At 58.6% G+C, this 20,939-nt stretch overlaps 1 protein-coding gene across 1 annotated transcript in view; it reads right to left on the bottom strand.

The window, feature by feature from the left end:
- WNT7A (Wnt family member 7A) overlaps positions 1-18,778 on the bottom strand; it is a 66,489-nt gene extending 47,711 nt beyond the window's left edge. The window contains exons 1-2 of the mRNA XM_043886991.1: positions 18,411-18,778; positions 12,945-13,171 (exon numbers count right to left, since the gene is read on the bottom strand). Coding sequence (XP_043742926.1) covers positions 12,945-13,171; positions 18,411-18,481 — 298 coding nt within the window. The 5' untranslated portion in view covers positions 18,482-18,778. The remainder of the gene's footprint in view (positions 1-12,944; positions 13,172-18,410) is intronic.
- Positions 18,779-20,939: the final 2,161 nt, after the last annotated feature.

Raw genomic sequence — 20,939 nt, 5'->3', positions numbered from 1 at the left:
CAGTTGACACTGCCACTGTGACTGTTATTAAAGATCTTTCTTAAAAGAATATACGTATTGGACTGTGCTGGGCTTCAGCTGAAGCACGCGGAAACTTTACCTGTGTCTTGTGAGCTCTTAGTTGCTGTGGGCTCTTAGTTCTCCGACCAGGGATAGAACCTGGGCCTCCTGCACTGGGAAGGCAGAGTCTTAGCCACTGGACCACCGGGGCTGAAGGACACGGCTGCCCCATGTGGAGGCCAGTGTGTGGGAATGACCCAGCATCCGGCTGCCCGGCCAGGCTCAGGGTTACCTGCCTGTCTGGCTCCCACTGTTGACAGCCCCCATGACAGCGTGTGAGGGAGGGATGAATGAACGAGCAACTCCACCCTGCCAGAAGCTGGGTGACCCTGGGCAAGTCACTGAGCCTCTCTGAACCTCTCTGTCCATTATCTGTGAGTCTCACCCACCTGGCCCGTGGCCAGCGTGTGAATAAGCGGGGGTGAGTATTATGATAATTGTAACAGATGGAATCCCAGGCCTCCTGGGAGGAAGGGAGAGAAACTTCCCCGCCTTGGCATTCTCCATCGCCCTCCTGCCGTGTTAGATTTGTCTGCTGGCTGTTGCTCACACTGCACCGACCACTCCTGCTGTCTCTGAGTGTCACCCCTTGCAAGGCAGCGCCGTGTCGTATCCCGAGGGGCTGCCGTGGAATGGGTGCTCAGTATGTTATCTGTTCAATGAATGAATGAAGGCAGGCTCCCAACAGTGGCCAAAAGCTGAGGAAGCTTCATTTAGTGCTTTCTACCGGCTTGGCGCTTTGGGGAACAGCTCTGCTCAGCTGTGGGTGGGGAACCCAGTTGACCGGGGTCCAGAGAAGCTCTGACCCGGCAGATGCAGGGCAGGGATGGGCCGCACCTGTTTGGCACAACCTCCCCATCGCCCCACTCAGGGCATCGGAACAGAGTTTGCCCGAGGCCTGGGGTTTGGGGGCTTTTGAGGATGCAGGGAGAGGCTAGAAGGAAAGGGACCTTGGTGAAGCACCTGCTCTGCTCCAGACCCACACTTGAGGCTGTTTCCCAACGGCCCTGCGGGCGGCCACCATTCTTCACAACGTTACCGAGGAGGAGGAGACTGAGGCTCTGAGAAGCAAACCAGCCTGGACTGCGATTCCGGGCCCCGGCCGGTCAGCAGGGTCCTCCCCCAGCCCCGGCCCCCACCTCCCTTTCTGGCTCCTCACCGCGTGGGAAAGCCCACGGTTGAGAGAGATTCCTTTGGCATAAGGCATCGACCCCGATCAAAATGCCTTTATTTCTGCCATTCAGTGGTTATCGGTTAAAACATCAATAAGTCACTGACAAGACCCATTCAAACAGGACAGGATGCTGAGAACAGGGTTGACGGCAGAAAGAAGGTAGACAAGGATCCCCAAATCTTAAAACCTCAGACTCTCTGCGTAAGAGGCCACCTTAAATGCCTCCTGCCCACACGCCCTCCGCCCACCCCAGGCGAACAGCAGTTCCTTATTGTGTCTGTGGGTAACTGGGGCTCGGGGAGCGGACTTGCCCAGGGGCAGCCAGGATGCCAACCTGGAGGTCACAGACAGCCTCGAAGGACTCCCCCGACCCCAACCACGTGCGTACTCCCAGGACCACCCCTCTCTGAGCCTGGGGAAGGCCCTCCGGTGGGGCGGTTTCCCGAAGCTGCGTAGGTGTGTCTCACTGGACGTCTGTGAGGGGTCCTTGGGGGTCTGCTTTACTGCTGCAGAAACAGGATGGGGTGGTGACCCAATGGCACCCACTTCATAAGAAGAAAAGCAAAGTCATGAAATGCTAACTGTCCACCAGGCTCTTTCCTAAACACTCAATACAAATCAACTCGCCTCATTCTGGCAAGAACTGCATGAGGTGTGCAGTGTTGTTATGTCCATTTTACAGATGTGAACACTGAGGCCCAGAGAGGTGGTGTGCTCTGACGAGGACCCAAACCTGGTCAGCCTGGCCCCAGAGTCTGACCCTCTCTCCTGCCTTAAGGTCAGGACACCCACTCCAGTCCTACCGGCCCCCAGCCAGGCTCCTTCCAGATTCTTCCTCGTGGGGCCAGTGGGCTTGGCCATCGCTGACCATCCCCACCAGGGGCAGACTCGGCCCCCTCTCACCTCGACCACCCCCTCTCCCTCTGGTCCCTGAGCAGAGGAAGAGCCTCCATCTGCCCTGCCTCTCCTCCGCCCCCAACCAAGCCAAGGGCCCTGCTCCTTCACTCCACAGCTATTTCCTCAGCACCTCCTGGGTGGGCGTCACTATGCAGTGGCTGAGGACCCTGAGAGGAGGGATCCAGGCCTGGCCTTGCCTTCTGGGGGACAGACAGCAAGATCGCATCACTCAGTGGCAGGCCAGGACCCTGCAAAGTGCAGGACAGGAAGGTGACAGGGGCAGGGAGCTCTGGGGCAGGGCTTCTGCCCAGGGAGAGAGGGCTCCCGGCCACCAGGGTCAGGTGGCCCTGCCCTGGCATGGGCAGCGGTGGGAGCAGGCAGGGGAGGAGGTCCTGCCAGCCCCACCGCCCGGCCTGGGCAGAGGGCTGTCTGTCTTCAGAACCAGAGAAAAGTACCCCGTGCCACAGACATAAAGCCCAGGGTTCCTCCTGGACCCAGAGCTTCACAGAGGCTGGGAGACTTGCCCAGGTCACCAGTGACTCAGCGAGACCTGAGGGTTAGAGCCAGGGTCTCCTGGCTACGAGCAGGAATCCCGCCCTCACCTCCGCCTCTGGCTCCTCCACTAGGCCACCTGCATCTCCAGGTAATTTTCCAGCCAGAAGCCCAGGTGGCCTCAGCTCCAAACTTGGCCATGATGGAGCGTCTTCGTCCCTCCTAGCTGCTCCCTACTCAGTGGGGTGACCCTAAGCAGGGACTCCAGCTCCCCAGCCTCAGCCTCCCCACCTGGGAAGTGGGAACCGCCCAGAGGACACGACCCAGCTGCCCTGAAGATGAAACGAAAACTCTCTGTTCAGAGAGGCCCAGTTCCCTGGGAGTTTCTTCGTAAAGACTGGAGTTATCAGGGAGATGAACCCGGGGAGCCCAGCTGACGCCCTCCCTGCATTCCAACTCCGTAATGATCCCGGCGGGGACAGAGGAAATGAACTGGTGTCCAAGCCTGCCCGAAAGATTCCATTCCACCGCCCTGTGCAGCCGCTGCAAATGGTTTGCACCGGAATATTATCTGGGTGTATTTACGGTATCTTACTGGAAACCACAAAGTGCACTGTATTTTTTTTTTTCTCTTTTGCTATTTAAAGCCGATGGGTCAGAGAGTGAGCAATCTGCAGGGACACCGGCCGAAATATATGATTATTTGGAAAAACAGATGGAAAAAGGTGGCCTCTGCCAGCCCGTGGCATGGCACTCACAGCCCTCTGTGGGCTCAGAAGGCCACACCTGGCTGTCTCCGAGCCGAGGAACTGGGGGGCCTCTGGATGAATGGAAGAGTGGGGGCTTCAGGGGCACGTGTCTTGGCTGAACCCGGCTGACGGGACGGGCCCTCAGAGCTGATCTCTGGCCCCTGGCCGCTGCCCTTCTCTCCTGCCTCCACTGCAACCAAGCATCTCCTCCCAGTGAGCAAGGCTGGAGAGCACTGCTGCCGCTCATCAAGGGTCAACAACAAACCTGCAGAAGATTATTCAAACACCTGAGTTGGTTTTTTTTTTTTTTTTTTAATACTTGTTCACTGCAGTAATTTGGCCCATAGGTATATCAGAATCTAATTCAAAATAGCCATACGATTGATTGATACTGGCTCAGATGGTAAAGAATCTACCTGCATTGTAGGAATTCCTGGGTCGGGAAGATCCCCTGGAGAAGGAATTGACAACCCACTCCAGTATTCTTGCCTGGAGAATCCCATGGATAGAGGAGCCTGGCGGGCTATGGGGTCGCACAGAGTCGGATACGACAGAGCAGTTAACACACACACGCGTACTGTATTTTCCTGTGATTTAACTGTAAATACATTTACAAAAAAAAAAGAAATGCTCACGGCATTCCTTCCTTCCTCCAAGCCTTTCTGCCTTCAGCCTGCAAATACCCTTCCTCTCCCACCGAGCTGGTGACAGGCCTTGTCGCCCAGTGGTCTCAGAGCAGGGTCTGGGGCAGAGGAGTGCCGATCCAGCTGGGTTGACATCCCAGCTCCACTTCCCAGGGGTGGGGCCTGGGGTGAGTTGTCTGACCTCTCAAGGCCTCAGTTTCCTCCTCTGTGAAATGGGAATAATAAAGCACCTGGCTCCTAAGGGTGTTAGGAAGATGAAACAAGCCAAGGCACCAGCCACCAAGCCAAGAGCATGCCTGGAAGGGGTGGGTAAGCAGTGGCTCTTCCTAGGAGGGTTAGTGGTTACCATCTCCCTCAAGGCGCAGCTCGGGGTCCCCTCTGAGGGGCCTTCCTGACATCCCCTCCATGGCTTTGGCTCGGCACCTTCACCATCCTTATTCTGGGTTGAATTCAAAGATGAGTTCAACAGAGAGGACCCAGATTACTCATCTGCGACGCCTCGGCAGGTGAATGAATGAACATGCGTGTAAAGGCGTGCGAGAGTGTGAGAGTGTGTCTGTCGACCAGAGGAAAGCTGGCAAGAGAACATTTTAACAAAAGAGTCATCTCAAAGAATAGTGTCAGGAGAGCTAAAACCCAGGATGAACTGAGGCTTGCAAAAAAAAAAAAAAAATGCACACGAGACAAAAAGTCCTTTGTTAGCTGTGTTCTAAACAAGAATAGGGAAAGAATAGGTCTTTTGCTCCCGCAAGATGGCGTATTGTTAAGAAATGGCAGAGAGAAAGTGGAGCTGGCCCACCCCTTGCTTCTGTGTCACTCTGGAAAGGCCTTCAAATCACCCCTCCAAGCGGTCATCCGCTCACCAGACATGGGCTCCATCCACCCGCCCAGATGGGGGGAAAGACAAGACGGAGCCATTGTGCAAGGCATGCGCATTTCCAGACTGGGACCCTGGGCCCAGCAGGTCACCCGGGGGAGAGGGGCGAGCTGCTCTAGATCACTCGGGAGGAGACGCAGTGAAGCGGGTCGGGAGCAGAAGCCCAGAAACGCATCCACGTTGCCCGGCTGGTAGGCAGAGGAGGGTGGCCCCCAGCGCCTGAGTCCTAGGTCACCAGTGCCCTTCCCTGGAAAAATTCCGCAGGGGCGTACCAAACAGGAGGTCGTGAGTATTTGAAAAAGAATGCAGCCGTCCCCAGGAGCGCATGTCAGGAAATCACCGTTTCTCTGTTGATGATAATGCTGGACTCTAGCAGATTTCTATATGTGCTAAGAATCTGATCATTCCCACATCCTGTCTCTTCCCCGGACGCAGGGGAGAGAGAGGGGCTTCGGAGAGCTCTCCCCACCCCCATCCCCTGGCAGACCCTGTGGGAAGAATCCTTCCCCACCCCTGTCTCCAGCCCCTTTCTGTCCCCCGCCCGCCCCCCAGCATCCAGCCGGTGCCCAGGTCACTCTGCCCCCCCCCACCCGCTCCACTCTGGCCAGGGTCACACCTGCAGGCCTCCTGTGACTGCCCCTCCCCATCACGCCCTTCCTCTCCCGGGTTGCGGCGGCCCATTTTAGGTGACCCAGCGGGCAGCCTTCCATGCAGCAGCCCAGTGCCATCCGCCTGGTGCCCAGCCCTCTTCTAGCAGACTCCCAGGGCACAGTTCAGCCCCGACTTCGCTGTCTGTTCCCAGCAGACGGTGGGCACCAGGAGGGCAGGCCCGGTGGCCAGTTCATCAGCCGCTTATCACACACAAGATTCCAGTAAATATCTGTGGGGCCAATGAATGAATGAGTGGGTGGACAGGAAGGCGGGGGAGACCCACGAGCACTTAACTCACATGAATTCAACCAAATGCACCTAAAGCAGAAGTAAGGTTAACATACTGTACGGGTGGGACGGTAGCCTGGTGCAGCCGCTATGGAAAAAGAGTGTGGAGAGTCCTCGGAAAACTAAAAATAGGGACTTCCTGGTGGTCCAGCGGCTAAGACACAGTGCTCCCAAGACAGAGGACCTGGGTTCCATCCCTGGTCAGGGAACCAGATCCATGTGACACAACTAAGCGTTCACACGCCACAACTAGAGACCCTGCATCATGCCGCAACCAAGACCAGGCACGGCCAAATAAAGAGATAAATATGCTTCTAAAAAATTAAAAATAGAACCAGCATATAGCAATTGTACTTCTGGGTATGCAGCCAAAGAAAATGCAAGTGCTAACTCAAAAATATTTGCACCCTCAAGTTCATCACAGCATTATTTACAATAGCCAAAACATGCAAATACCCTGAGAATCTATTGACAGACGAATAAAAAAGTAATACATACATACATATAGGGGTGTGTGTGTGTGTGTGTGTGTACATGAAAAGAAGTGAAGGTGTTAGTCACTTAGTCATGTCTGACTCTTTTGTGACCCCATGGACCTAGCCCACCAGGCTCCTCTGTCCATGGAATTCAGGAGACAATACTGGAGTGGGTTGCCGTTCTCTTCTTTATGGGATCTTCCAACCCAGGGATCGAACCCAAGTCTCCTGCACTGCAGGCAGATTCCTTACTATCTGAGCCACCAAGGAAGCCCACACATATACATATATAAATATATATATACACACACATGTGTATGCATACAGCAGAATATCATTCAGCCACAAAAAAAGAAGAAAATCCTGCCATCTGCAACATCCTGGACAGACCACAAGGGCAGAGAAAGACAAACACTATATGATCTCACTTATATGTGGAATCTTGAAAAAAATACTGTGTGAATACTCTGCATACAGCGAATCTTCATTCTATCTGGGGTACATGTGTTACACGCGCACAGGAATGTTTTCCTGTCCTTGTATAGAGAACCAGGTATTCTGAATGTTGCGGCTGATTTAAGGGACTTTGGAGAACGGCGCTGGATGGAATGGATCTCACCGTCCACGTCCATATCAGACACACCCTGCTGTGCCCTCGGGGAAGGATGCTGGATGTGGGGGCGGGTGAATACAGTTCCGGTGGACTCCTGGTTAGTCCGAAAGCCCTGGGATGAGCATGGCCCATCCGTGAGGGTCCCCAGAGCACTGTTCCCTGGGGTGGGTGCCTTGGAAGAGCGGTTCCAGCAGACTGTCAGTGAGCCCAAGGTCTGGGGAGAGGGGACCCCCAGGGAAGCCTGCTCAGGGTGCTCTCCTGTCTGCAGGACTTCTCAGAGCCTCTAAATGCAGGGAGTACAGCATGCTGAGTTCCCAAACTGATCATCCAGGGGGCCTTCCTTTTGACCCCCGAGCGGCGGGTGGGGGTGGGGAGGGCTGGAGACCTATGTTCTCCAGAAGAAACGGAGTAACAGGTCCTCCTGAGTCTCGCCGTGGTGGGGGGCGGCCTCCCCGAGGCAGGGACCTAGACAACACTCCTTCCACCTGAAGCAGTGCAGACGTGGGGACAGAGCTAACAGAAAGCTGGGCTGAGACAGGTCAGAACGACCACAGGCAGGACTGAACCATCAGGGCTGCGTTTCGGCTCAGAAACGGAAAGCATTCGCTCCAAGAGGACAGGGTATGTCCCCCGTGTGCGGTGCACCCAGACCTGGGGCCTGAAGACGAGCAAGACCCTCGAGGGCTCAGAGCGGCTGGATGTGGAGGGTGGAGTGGAGCGGGTCTGCCTGGGAAGCAAGCATGTCTCCAAGTGTTTCCCGAGCACCTACTGGGTGCCAGGCCCTGGGGTCACACAGAGAAGATGGTTGACAGGTCCATGGTCCATGGACTTCCACACGGCCGGGGACTGATGTCAGACACACGCAGCCTTCCCAAAGCACACAGTCACTTCTGAAAGTGGTAAGTGCTGTCAAGACAACAGCACGGAGTGACCTGCGGGGGAGGCTGTCACGGCCAGGTGGTCAAAGAAGGCCTCCTGGAGGAGGTGGCATCTGGGTGGAGGCCTGCACAACGCTGGGCTATGCAAGGTCCCCACCACCACTCAGCAGCTTGGCCCTGTCGCCCTTCTGCTCTGACCCCTGTTCCAGAAGGAACTGGGGCAGGGGTCTGCGCCGGTACCCCGGGGGGCCCCCACCTCCACTGAGTTGCCCTGGAATAGCAAGTGATGCAAAGAAAACCACGGAAGGCAGGGGCAACTAGGGACGGCAGTCTACACTACACAGCAGGTCCTGGTGAGCGGCGGGCACGCGAGCCGAGGGTGGAAGGAGCAGAGGGCGTCCAGCTTGGGGACCAGCCGGGGCAAAGGCTTCGAGGTGGGAAGGACTTGTCACGCGTGAGGGTCATGGGGGAGACAGGGTCAGGATGCAGGTCACAGAGGTCAGCAAAGCACCAGGGGAGGGTCAGCATCTTGTTCTCAGAGCAACAGGAAGAGTTTTACAAAGGGAGACGCCGTGGTCCAAGCAACCTAGAGGAGAGGCTTTGCGGGGGGCTGTGTGGTTGGGGGTGGGTGGCAGTGTATTAGGGGCTGATGGAGTTGGATGACAGTGCTCTGAAGATGGAGATTCAAACCAGGAGGTGATGGTGGAGGTGGGAAGAAGTGGACAGACTGGGCAATGTGCTTCGTAGAATCAAAATGACAAGCTCAGGTTAGAAACGGGAGCGACAGCCTCTCCCCTGTCTATTCCACATCTTCTTGTCCTGGGTTAACCAGGAATAAACTCCAGAGCGCCCCCAGTTCCTTGAGTTTGTCTTCATAGCAGAGAGGCACGGGGGCCTCCTGGGAGGGTGAAGGGACACCCCCGATGGCCCAGACCCTCCGAGCGCCAGGGCCTTACGTCCAGGAAGTGCTGCTGCCTGCCCCCTGGCGAGGGGGGCCGCGGGACGTGGACACCAGCACTCGCTTGGACACCCCACAGCCCACTGGCACAACCAGCCTTGGATCCTCGGCGGCCTCGAGAGTCCTACAGTCTGTTAGGACCACACAAACAAGAACCTCTGCAGCTACGGGAGACGCGCCGCCCGTCTCAGTCTTGCCACAAAGCCGCCACGTGACATGGTCAGCCTCCACCTGGGGCTGAGTGGGACGCAGGTGTGAGAAGCCAGTGAGGTGATGGGTGAGGAAGGGCTGCCTGGACTCTGCCCGCCCCCCGTCAATGCTCAGTGAGAAGGTGAAAGGCGGGGGTGAGGCCCCAGGCGGCCCACCCTCCTCGGGGTCCTGCCCAGGAACTGGGATGCAGCCCTCACCCCCTACCCGCGACACGACACGACCGCGTGCAACCTGATGGAAAACGGGCGACAGGAATGAGTGGGCAACTCACCCAAGACTGAACCTGCTCAGGCAGCAAATGCAGGAAGAGATTGCAACCCGGTGACTTCAAGGACATGCAAATCAGGATGACGGTGAGAAAGCATTTCACATCGCCCCGCAGGCAACAAGGAAGACCTCTGGGCGATCCCTGGTGCTGGAGAGGCCGCAGGTCAACGCTGCGGGCTGGGGGAGCAGCATGTGCGCAGTCACTGGGGAAAGCAGGTCTGTCCTCGCCCGCTGCCACCAGCAATCCCGCGGCTCACTATAGACGCCAGAGACACACGGGGGCCCCGGGACATGCGCACAGGGAGGCCTGCAGGGGCCCTGTTAGTAACAACCCAGACACCCCTCGGCCGGTGTGTGGGCGCACAGCTGGGGTCTGTTCACCACGGCTGACACGAATCAACCATGGCCACAAGGGGACTTCCCCGGCGGCCCAGCGGTTAAGAATCCGCCTTGCAATGCAGGGGACGCAGGTTCAAACCCTGGTGGGGGGATCTAAGATCCCACATGCCATGGAGCAGCCAAGCCTGCACACCACAGCTACTGAGCCCTAGCACTCTGCAGCCCGCCCACAACAAGCAGAAGGTCACGTACGGCAACGAGAGATCCCGATGCCACACACAAACCCCACGTGCCGCAACTAAGACCCGACGCAGCCAAATAAAAAATATGTTTTTAAAAAAATAGCTACAAGGAACGACACATACGAGCTTTGTTAGTGGCAATGGAGAAAAAAAAAAGTAAATTCCGAAAGACCGCATACTATGTGATGCCTTTCCTCTGTAAAATTAAACACAACTCAAAACAATGTGCTTCCGGGGAATCTATCAGTAGGATAAATCAGACATCAAGATTCAGGAGAGACAAAGTGTGACTTGGGAGGCGGAGACAGAAGTCGCCTGAGAAATGCTCACAGGGGGTATAAACTGAACGTGCTCTCCTCGTCATCTTGGTGGATTCGAGGGGGAGGTCATCGCTTTATTTAAGCAGAGGAAAGGCCTGGAGTGGGGGCTGAATGCCTTCCTGGGTCCCCCGAGGCCACACTGTTGATAAACCTGATGAGGGGTCATAGAATGCCTGGTGTGTAAGGCCCTTGATGGCTGGCCTGTGGTCTCACCTGAGGCTCCTGACCCCTGCCTCCTGAGGCCGCAGACCCCCGCTGCCCCTCCCCTGAGCAATCACACGCCCATGTCTTTTCCCCGCGGTTCCCTCCACCTGGGATCCCATTCGCTGGCCAATGAGATCCCTCCCACCCTTCAGGACCCAGAGCAAGGCCATCTCCACTGTCCAGGCTGCTCTTTCCACCTGGAGTCTCACCTCTGAGCACCCGGCATTCCTCGTATGCTTTCCCCTAAAGTGCAGACCATCCTGCTGTCTGGTTGCTTGTTAAGGGCTCAGCTGTGTCCCCCAAATGTCATATGCTCAGCCTGAACCCCCAAGACCTCAGAACATGTCTGTATTTAGAAGCATGGCCTGTAAAGAGGGGGTTAAGTTACAATGAGGCCACTAGGCTGAGCCGTCTCCCAACCTGTGTCTCCCAACCGGTGTCCTTAGGAGAGATTAGGGCAGAGACATCGGGGCACCTGCAAAGACCGAGTGGGCACGCAGGAAGACAGTGACCATCTACACACCAAGCCCTGGGGCCCCGGAGGAAACAGCCTGCCGGGGCCCCGATCGCAGACCCCATCCCCAGGACTGTGCGTGGAAGCTGCCCAGCCTGCGGCCCTCGCACGGCCGCCCGAGCCGCCCCGCTCCCTGGAAGATGGTCGGCGTGCGGCTCCCAGGCCCGCACAACATCAGCCCTGTTGCCCATGGTCCCTGTGATGGTTCGGGATGGACGGACGCTCCCGAGCCAGGCCCCAGATTCGATCAGAGTGAGCCCTAGGTCGCTCGCAGGCCTGTCCTCTAGAACTGCAATCCCAGGGGTTTTCCTGGAGCCACCCCCGAGGCCACCTCTCCTACTGGAGCCTCCTCTGCAGGAATGCTCCTTGCCCCAGGCCTCCGCTCCTGCTGGGAATATACTGGTAGTATAAAGGAGACGTGCAGACTGGTGGCATCCCCCGCCCCCCGCCTCAGCCTGCAACAGACCCCTCAATTCCACAGCTCTAGGCAGCTGGGGAGCTGCTGGCCAGCAGGGCCTCCTTCGTCCTGGGGCTCCCTACGCTGGAGCCCCACTATTGCACCATGCCTGGCACTAGCACAATGCCACCAACGGGCTAGCTATTCCAAGACTGCCAGTGAGACCGGGATCAGCCCAGCCCCAGGACCATGCCACTCGCTGTTGCTGACCTTGGGCAAGTCCCCCTGAGCCTCAGTTTCCCCATACATAATACCTCACTTGTTAACAAAGATCCAGCTAAAATGCCAGAGCCCAGGCCTGGGTCCCAGAAACAGGGGGTAGGGGCTTGGACAGGAGAAGGCGAGAAAAGCACGAGGGGCCAAGAGCGAGGGCTCAGAAGACGGCGGGAGAGGAGACAAGGGGCAAGGGATGCGTGGTACCTTGGAGTCGCATGCTCGGGGAGCAGGGTGAGGCTGGGCGGGTGGAAGGATGAGAAGGTGGGGACAGACGAGGACCGGGGGCTGCGGGAGACCAACAAGCAGGTGGGATTTCCTCCTGAGGCCGGGAGAGCCTCCCCAGGAGGTTAAGCCAGAGACGACAGAGTCCGGTTTCCATTTACAAGGGACAGTCCTGCCCGCGGGAGGTTTTCAGGGTGGCCGGGGGCAGGTAGGGGGCTGGGGGTGCCTGGGGAGCCCTGAGATGCTCCCAAAGGTTGGGGTGAGGACACGGAGCAGTGGGCAGAGCTGGTTGGATCCTTCCGACATGAACTCGATTTGCTGCTGTCAGGGCCGCAGGAGATGGAGAACCCAGGGGTGTCCCTGGAGCAGTCAAGCGGGCTGGGGTGAACCAATGCAGCCCAGGGACCCCAAGCTGACCTCACTTCCAGAGAAGCGTCCCGCTTCTCGGCTCAGCAGTGGGCTTGCAGGGTTCCCGGCCCCCCAGGTCCAGATGCACACAGCAAGAAGACACACAATGGCCTTCCCCACCCAGCGCGGGCCTCCCAGCCACCATCACTCCAATGCCCTTTCCACCAGGCTTCCCTCACTATCGCCGTGGAGACCGGATGTGTGGCCCGGCACTGTACGCGTGTCTGTGTGTGTTTAACTGCACAAGGCACCAGTCCCATAAGACAGGGGCTGGAGATCCGAATGCCCACAGAGGCCAGGCAGCTTGTATCAGGGCAGCGGGTGGACATGCGTAGGGACGGGCCCTGCGGCAGTGACTGGGCTGCCCAGGCTCCATCGACAGGGTGCTGCGTTCTCAGCTGCAGCCCGTCATTAGCTCAGTGGACACAGGTAGAAGCTATCAGTAGCTCTTCCGAGTTTTGCAAAAGCAGCCACAAGTTCACGTTTTTAGGTGAAATGGATAACTTTAAAATTTGGGCGTCAACTTGCAGACCAGTATCAGTGCTGAATCAGCCAGTTCGCCTGTGGGCCCCTGGTCTGCAGCTCTGCCATGAACAGATGGTGGCGTGGATTCAAACCAGAGAGCTGACCGCCCCCCCATCACCGGACCTGAATGTCGCACCTGTGGGATCTCATAGCTGGGGCGTTCCACCCTGGGGCAGGGGAAGGGGGTCCCGGAGCAGTCCCGAGGCCTCCTGGTCTCCCCACGGCCTGTCAGACCCTGCTCGGGGCGCCCGGGTAGCACATACCCACTTTGAGCTCCTTGCCGAAGACGGTGCGCTCCCCCAGCGCCGAGCAGTTCCAGCGGCCATTGCGGAATTGAAACTGACACTCGTCCAGGCCCATTTGTGAGCCTTCTCCTATGACGATGATGGCGTCGGGCCGGCTCTGGCAGATCGCCCGCTGTCTGGGAGCCAGGCCTGGGATCTTGTTACAGATGATGCTTGCGCCCAGAGCTACCACCGAGGAGAAGCCGCTGGAGCAGGGGACACAGAGAGATGGAGCGTTAGGCCGGCAAGGTGGAGGGGCGGGGCACAGCCTGCAGACCCTGCCTGGGTGTCCAGCCCTGCCTCCTCCCCACCGCTCCCATCACGGGTCTCTCAGCTTCTGACACTGCACACCCAGCCCACGTTCGCATATTTATCATCCCCATCAGCACTTGTGTATATTCATTATTAGGCATAATTTCCTTTTTAGACACAAAGAAAGATGACACTGGTCACAAACATACTGCCACACCAACTCAGCCAGTTGCCTTTGCATCTTTGGGAAGATTTGATCGAGACGAAGTTTAGAATCATGCAAAATGGAACTGATAATCATTTAGGGATCATCTCTGTGTGATGGAGTGAAAAAGTTGGCTTAATGCTCAACATTCAGAAAACTAAGATCATGGCCTCTGGTCCCATTTCTTCATGGCAAATAGATGGGGAAAAAGTGGCTATTTTTCTGGGCTCCAAAATCACTGCAGATGGTGAATGCAGCCATGAAATTAAAAGATGCTTGCTCCTTGGAAGGAAAGTTATGACCAACGTAGACAGCATATTAAAAAGCAGAGACATTACTTTGCCAACAAAGGTCCATCTAGTCAAGACTATGGTTTTTCCAGTGGTCATGTATGGATGTGAGAGTTGAACTATAAAGAAGGCTGAGCACTGAAGAATTGATGCTTTTGAACTGTGGTGTTGAAGGAGACTCTTGAGAGTCCCTTGGACTGCAAGGAGATCCAACCAGTCCATCCTAAAGATCAGTCCTGGGTGTTCATTGGAAGGACTGATGCTGAAGCTGAAACTCCAGTACTTTGGCCACCTGATACGAAGAGCTGACTCTTATTAGAAAAGACCCTGATGCTGGGAGGGATTGGGGGCAGGAGGAGAAGGGGATGACAGAGGATGAGATGGCTGGATGGCATCACTGACTCGATGGACATGAGTTTGAGTAAACTCTGGGAGTTGGTGATGGGCAGGGAGGCCTGGCGTGCTGCGGTTCATGGGGTCGCAAAGAGTTGGACATGACTGAGCAACTGAACTGAACTGTGTGATGAAACTGCAAAGGTAACCCCTCAGTTTCACAAAGCAGTTGCCTCTAATAGGGCAGCGGGTACACAGATATTCATTAATGAAATAAAACATTTAGATGTGTTATATATGTATTGTGGATGTATGCGTTTCATTATAAACACATCTTTAAAAAGCAACTCTAAAGAGAAAACAAAAAAGAAACAAATAAGAAAAAAAACAGAAAAGAATTTTTTTAATGGGAAAAAAAGAAAAATAGGAAAAAGAGAAAAAAATAAAAAGCAAGTGTTAATAAAAGTTGCAGTCTTTCCTTCCTGCAGGCCCATGGAGTATGTGGATCCCACTCCAGGCACGAGTGGCCTAGAGCATGCTCACGACCAGGGCAGGGAGGTTCCTGTCTTGCCCACTCACTCGCTGCACAGGTCCATACCAGACACCTATCAGGGCACCAGGCTTGGACGGGCAAGGCCCTGTCCTCAAGGGGCCACCAAAGGCCACAACGCACGCACCAGATGAACACAACAGGCCATTCAGTGATGCATGCTACTGAGAAAATAAGTGAAGACGCTGTGACAGCAAGTAGCGGAGGGGCGGAGGGGAGGGGAGGGGAGGGGCGGCTTCAGCTGGAGTGGTCAAGGAGGGCCTCCCTGAGGAGGTGACAGTGCCGCGGAGCCCTGAAGGGTTGGGAGACAGCCGTGGGAGGGTCTGTGGCAGAGTATTCCAGGCCGGGGTGGAAAAGAAGATGCAAAGTCCCAGGATGGGGACAAGCTTGGGATCGCCAAGGAACAGAAAGAAGTCACGGAAGCCAGCTGGGAACCAGGGCTCAGGGAAGGGGAAAGCCTGGAGAGAGGGGACGGCTGGCAGTGGGAATGTTATCCGTGCATCGCGGGACACGGGAGGGCTGGAAGCCGGTCACTGGCAGGGTACGCCCACCTCCACCCCCGGGCAGGAGAGCACTGCGGGACTCCAGGACGAGGGCAGGGAGCGTGGGCAGGCCAGAGGTGGCGGTGGCTTGGCCTTGGTGGCAGAGGTGCGGGGTGGCCCAGCGTTGCCAGAGGGCTCGGGCAAGGGCGCAAGGAAAGACGGGCAACCGTGAGCCACGGGCGTCTGGCCTGAGCATGGGGCCGCTTCCTAGCGTCAAGGTAACCCCAGAGAGGCTCCAACGGCAGCCCTGAGCGTGGAGCCAGCCCTCTGCTTACACAAAGATGGCCCGCTTCTCTGGAGCTCCCGTTGTGTGTAATCCTTGAAAGGCCATCAAGCAGCCTCTGAACAAGAAGATCTCACTCGGGTTATAGTATCAAGCTCTGGTTGACACGGCCAAGGTCAGTGCCCCCGCAGAGCTAAGCGCCTCATCCTTCCTGCCCAGCCTTGGCTGTGGGAAGTCGTTCTGGGATTGGGATTCGCCAAGGGGAGGGGCCCCCGCCGCTCTACAAGCGCATAACAGACCACCCTTGCCCTCTTTGCCGCCACCCCTGTCACACACCAGCCCTCCTCCTCCCGCCTCGGGTCCTTGATCCTCGCTGGTCCCTCTCCCGGGAAGCTCTCGCCCCCTGAGCTTCACGTGCATGTGACCACGAGGGTCCCCTCCCTGACCATCCCACCTAAGGGAACCTGCCTCCCCACTCCATCCCTCCTAACTTTCCATACCAATCGTGAGCCTCAGAAACGTCACTCAGGCTGCGTGCCTGCCACGCAGAGGCACCCCCAGCTATGCCTTGGACACATCCGTGAGCTTTGCAGGACGCCTACAACACGCAAAGGCAGCGCGGCCGTGCCGCCACACACACCAGACGACGAGGTCTTTCTGAACAGCCCTCCTGGACAGGGCCTGTCACGTTCATCTCACATGTCCACTCTGCAGCTGACAGCTGAGGCTCACAGACGGTGAGACCCGGAAACCGGCAAGTGCTCTCAGTCATTCGTCTCAGCCACTAAAACACAGAGCTAGAAGGTTTGCACTATTGGAGGAAGAGGCAGCATAAAAAGATTAAGTCAAGCGGAGATGCTCTGGCCACAAGACGGGAGAAACCTCTGAACACCTAGCTGACCACCAGGAAACCCCCTCCACCGGCAGAGAGTGAAATTACATATTCGGGCAAAAAAAAAAATCACAGGCACAAATAGTCTCAAAGCTAAGCGTTCAGGCCTAGGGTGCTACCGAAGCTTCCATCACCTAGACTGTGTGACCTTGGGCAAGTTACATCTCCTCTCTGGGCTTCGGTTTCCCCATTGCTAAAATGAGGGTATTAACTAGACCTCATCTCAAAGGGTGGCTGAAAAATTAAACACGGGAAGTGCTCCAAAGGTGTCCCGCACACGGTGAGTACTCAGTAAATGAGCCGCTGTAGTAGTTATTGGGTCTGATTGTTCCAAAAGGCTTGGGCCTGAGTCAGAGGAACTATCCAAATAAGAATACACAGGTGCCTTGCCATCCATCGAACAGGAGGGCCTGTCGCGAGGGCCATGAAACTTCTCCCTTCTTGCCCATTTTACAGATGTTGATAAGCCGAGGTGCAGAGAGCAGGAGGGCCTGGCCCCAAACCACCCTGCCACTCCCCGCCTGACCTGGCCCTCTGCCCCCACCCCAAAGGGCGGCCGCGGGACGGAAGGCGGGCGCCCTCCGTGGCTCCAGGGCTCCCTCCCTCTGTCCCTCCGGGCAGCTAGATCCCTGCGGGGACGCTGAGGTCTCGGCGCCGGCGGCGGGAGGTCGGGCGGGTGGGGCGGCCAGGGGAGGTTATTTTCTGTTGTTTTCCCTTTCTCTCTCCCCTCCCGGGTCCCTCCGCCCCGTTTCTAATTAAAAAAGGAGATAAAGCCGCACGCGGCCAGCGCCAATCAGCCCCACCGGCTTCCTGGATGCGCGCGGGGCGCGGGCCAAGATGAAGATTAAAGCAGGGGGAAAAAAAAAGAAAAGCAAAGCCACCCAGACGCGGGCGAAATCAATAACACTTAAAACAGCCGCAGGCAGGCAGCGCGCGAGCCCCGCAGCCGCCTCCCGGCCCGCGGTCACGGCTGGCAGCCGCCTGGTCCGCTTCTTGCGCACCTGCTGGCCGCCTCGGCCGGTCAACTTGCGAGAACGCAGGAGCCGCCGGGGCGGGGAGGCGGGGGAAGCGAGTGACAAAACACAAAGGATCCATCACACTCACACTCACACACACACACACTCACACACCCCGCCGCAGACCCTGCAGTTCGCCCCCTCCCCAAGCGGAGCTGGGGGCGCCGTTCGTGCGAAACCTGCCAAGGTGGCCCCGGCGCGTCGGAACCCCCATCCATCCCTGGAGCCCCCGCCCCCACGCTTCACGCGCGCTATCTCCGAAGTACAAAGGGTGACTGGCCCTGCAAACGCAGCTCCAAGACGCGTCCCGCCGCCCCCTCCCACCTTCCAGCCCGAGCGCCGCCCCCGGCCCACCTCCTAGAAACGCCGGGGTGAGGCGGGGAGGGCCGCTCGGCGGACGCGCCGGCCGCCGCGGGTGCCCAGCGTTAGGGGGCGGGCTGTCCCGCCGCTCGCCGGCGCTGGCTCGCGAGCTTGCGTCCCTGGGCGTCTCGAGCCATCTCCAGCTCTACCCTTGTGTGCGTCTGCTCGGGTGGCTGGCGCTGTCCCCTCGGCCCGGGGGCCTGAGGGTCCCTGGAAACGCGTGGTGCCCAGGCTTCTGTGCTTTGGCCCAGCGAACGTCCCTCCCTCCGGGTACCTGTTCCTTGCTCGCAGACCCGCCCCGCCTGCCACCCGGGGACTGCCCTGCACTAGGAGCGGCTGTGCCCGCCCCTCTCTGGACACTTTCTCTCGGGCTCTGGGGGCTGAGCTCCCTGGGAGCGGCTGTGGTCCTGGCTGGCGGTCCCATGCCCCGGTCTGAGCGTCCCTGGGAGGCGCTGACCCTTTGCAGCGGGGGACCCTCTTCAGAGTTCCCCGCGCTGGATAGTCCCTGCCGGTTGTCCTTGGCTTGAGGTGGGGGGCTTCCTCCCTCGGGCATTCCCAGGACGGCCGGTCCCCCTGCCCGTGTCTCTGGAGCTGTGCGCGCCCCTGGGGCTCGCGCCTGCGGGGGCCCTTTGTGCGCCCACCGCTCCCGCACTTCACCCCCTCGGCCTCTCTGCGGAGCCAAGGAAGTTGGCGGCCGGCGGCGGCTTGCGGGCGGCTCAACCCCTCCCCGGACACGCCAACTTTGCCGGGACGCGCGCGCAGGGGGTGCGAGCGGCCCTTACCCGATCCGGAGGTAGACCATGCCCAGGCTGAGAAAGAGGTGGCCCAGGCAGCGCCGCGCTTTCCGGTTCATAGTCCCCGCTGGCCGCCGGGGCCGCGGGCCGGGCCGGGCTGATCCCGCGGGCCGGCCCTGGCGGGGCAATCCACATAGCCCGCCCTGGAGGAGCGGGCCGAGGCTTCCCGAGGCCGTCTGTCGTGCGCCCGTCCGCGCGCTCGGCGCCGGAGCCTCGCCGGGAGCGCGGGAGCCACCGAGCCCCGGGGAGGAGGGAGGAGCGAGCGCGGCGCGGGGCGACGCCGGGCTGCGCGCGAGCGGCCGGGGCGAGTGTGCGAGGCGCGGGGCGTGCGGGGGCGCTGCAGCCGCCCGCCCCCGCCCCTCCCACCGTCCCCCGCCCCCTCCCCGCCCGCCTCCCCGGAGCGCCCGCCCCGCGCCCCCGCGCCCGCGGGACAGGGCCGCCTGCTCCGAGCGCGCTCACGCTTGCCCCACGCGCTCCCGCGGCGCCCCCTCCCGGCTCCCGGGCGCCCAGCCTTGTGGAGGGCAACCGGAGTCCGCACGAGCCGCCCCTCCGGCGCCAACTAGCCAACTCCGGGGCGAGCGGACGCGCAGGGACGGCTCTCGGGTTTGGGGGGGAAATCGGGGCTCGGCCTAGAACCCTCGCTCGCTCCCGGGCCCGCATCCCCGTCCCGCCGAGTGCTCGGAGCTGGGGGGGTCGTGGGGAGCTCACCCCAATCCCCCCTCCACAGCTTCGGGGGAGGGCGCCCCCTTTCGCAGGGCTAGTGGCGGAGGAGGATGACTTGGCTCAGCGTATTCATCCTCACCCCAGTCTATTCGAGGCGGGGAGGCAGGTGGGTACCCAGGTGAGACAGCCTCCGCTCGGATCCCGCTCCTGGAGGATAGTCGGAGTCGGGCGGAGGCCTGGACGCCCCGCTCGCAACCCAGACGCGGGGCGCTCGAGCCGCCCGAGGGCTCCGGGCGCAGCCGGCGGCTCAGCGCGCGCTCGCGGCGACACCTGCCGGGCAGTGCAGATCGGCCTGGCTCGCTCGCCGGGACAGCGTCCGAGCTTACTAGAGGGGCTGACCCCTTCCCGTGATACAGTCAGCTAGGGACTCTGGGACTCAGACTGCAACGGAAGAGACCGAAGCTCAGGGCAGCTAAGGTGTTTTCCCAAAGACACCAGCTGGAGGAGTGGCCGAGCCAGATTGCAAACAAGGCGTGCATGACTCTAGTGAACAGCTCCCGGCTCCCCAGGGCTATTACTTCTGAATGGCTTTTCTAAATCACACAAGGTCAATGAAAACCCCTATTCTAGCGTCCATTCCCGTTGCACAGGTGTCTGTGCCACGCCCCAGGCTGGGCTCCGCGGATATTTTAAGGAATAAGTACAGCATCCTTCTCTCCGAGACGGTGGGGGAGGCAGACCCGAAGTAAACAAGTGGCATAATTGAAGACGTCAGAGTGGCAGGTGCAGATGATAAGACAGAGGGATGGGGAGAGACAGCCCTAGGGCTGGAGGGTTGATTTTAGACGTGAGACCTGAAGGGCAGGGAGAAGAGGGTCCAGCAGGGCAGGAAGCAGGAAGGCAGGACAGAGGCTCTCCAGTGGGCTGGAGCCCCAGGAGGAGATGAGGGCTGTGCCCCAGAGAAGGAAGGTCAGCGAGGCAGGAGGGGGGAGATGGCGTGTGGACCCCATCGAGCTCCGTTGGCAGACGAGCAGCCATCCTCCTCCTGTGTTTCTCCCAGCCCTGAGCAGCCTGCCTCCAGAAGATCACTCAAACGTGCTCTTTCTTCTCTACACGCACCATCATTCTTAGACCAAAGACACACTCAGGTCACAAATGTTAGGGGACATTCAGAACCAGGGACTGGTTCACAACCAGGACGTTGGGGCAGGTGGATCAAATAAATAATTCAGTGCCTGCCCTCCAGAGGCAAGTAGTCTGAGGACCAGTTTAATCATTACATAGGTAGCACATACTGCATGCCAGGTGCTGACATCAAGAACGTCAGCATATTAACTCATTTAGTCCTCTTACGATACTATGAGATTGGTGTTCTTCTTGCTAATATGAATGGAGTGTTGGAGGGGATGGGGTGGGGAGGGCTGCAGAGATGAGGCCCAAGATGGGGTCTGGGGATAAATTCAGGGTACAAGCTCCGGGAGATGGTGAGGGACAGGGAAGCCTGGTCTGCTGCAGTCCGTGGGGTTTCAAAGAGTCAGAACAGCTCAGCGACTGAACAACAAGGAAAGTGAATTAAGTATGGGCCTTCTCCGAAAGAGAAGCAGGGGTGTGACAGCCTCCGATTTGTGCTTCAGAAGGCAGGTGGCGGCTGTTATGGGACCAATAGAGGGAGGCAGGACATGAGGTGGGAGGTTACTGGGGGGAGAGAGGTCTCAGGTTGGACAAGGCTCAAGGAGACCAGTGGATGCAGACAGTCTGAAGGCAGGGGAGACGGGGTGAAGAGGCCCCAGGACGGGCTTCTGCCCTGGGAGGCAGGGTGGTTGATGAGGACAACCCAGAGCCTGGCAGGAGAAG

The sequence above is a fragment of the Cervus elaphus genome, chromosome 24 (genome assembly GCF_910594005.1).
Source record: "Cervus elaphus chromosome 24, mCerEla1.1, whole genome shotgun sequence".
NCBI classification, from domain to species: domain Eukaryota; kingdom Metazoa; phylum Chordata; class Mammalia; order Artiodactyla; family Cervidae; genus Cervus; species Cervus elaphus.
This window is presented reverse-complemented; position numbering and strand designations above follow the sequence as displayed.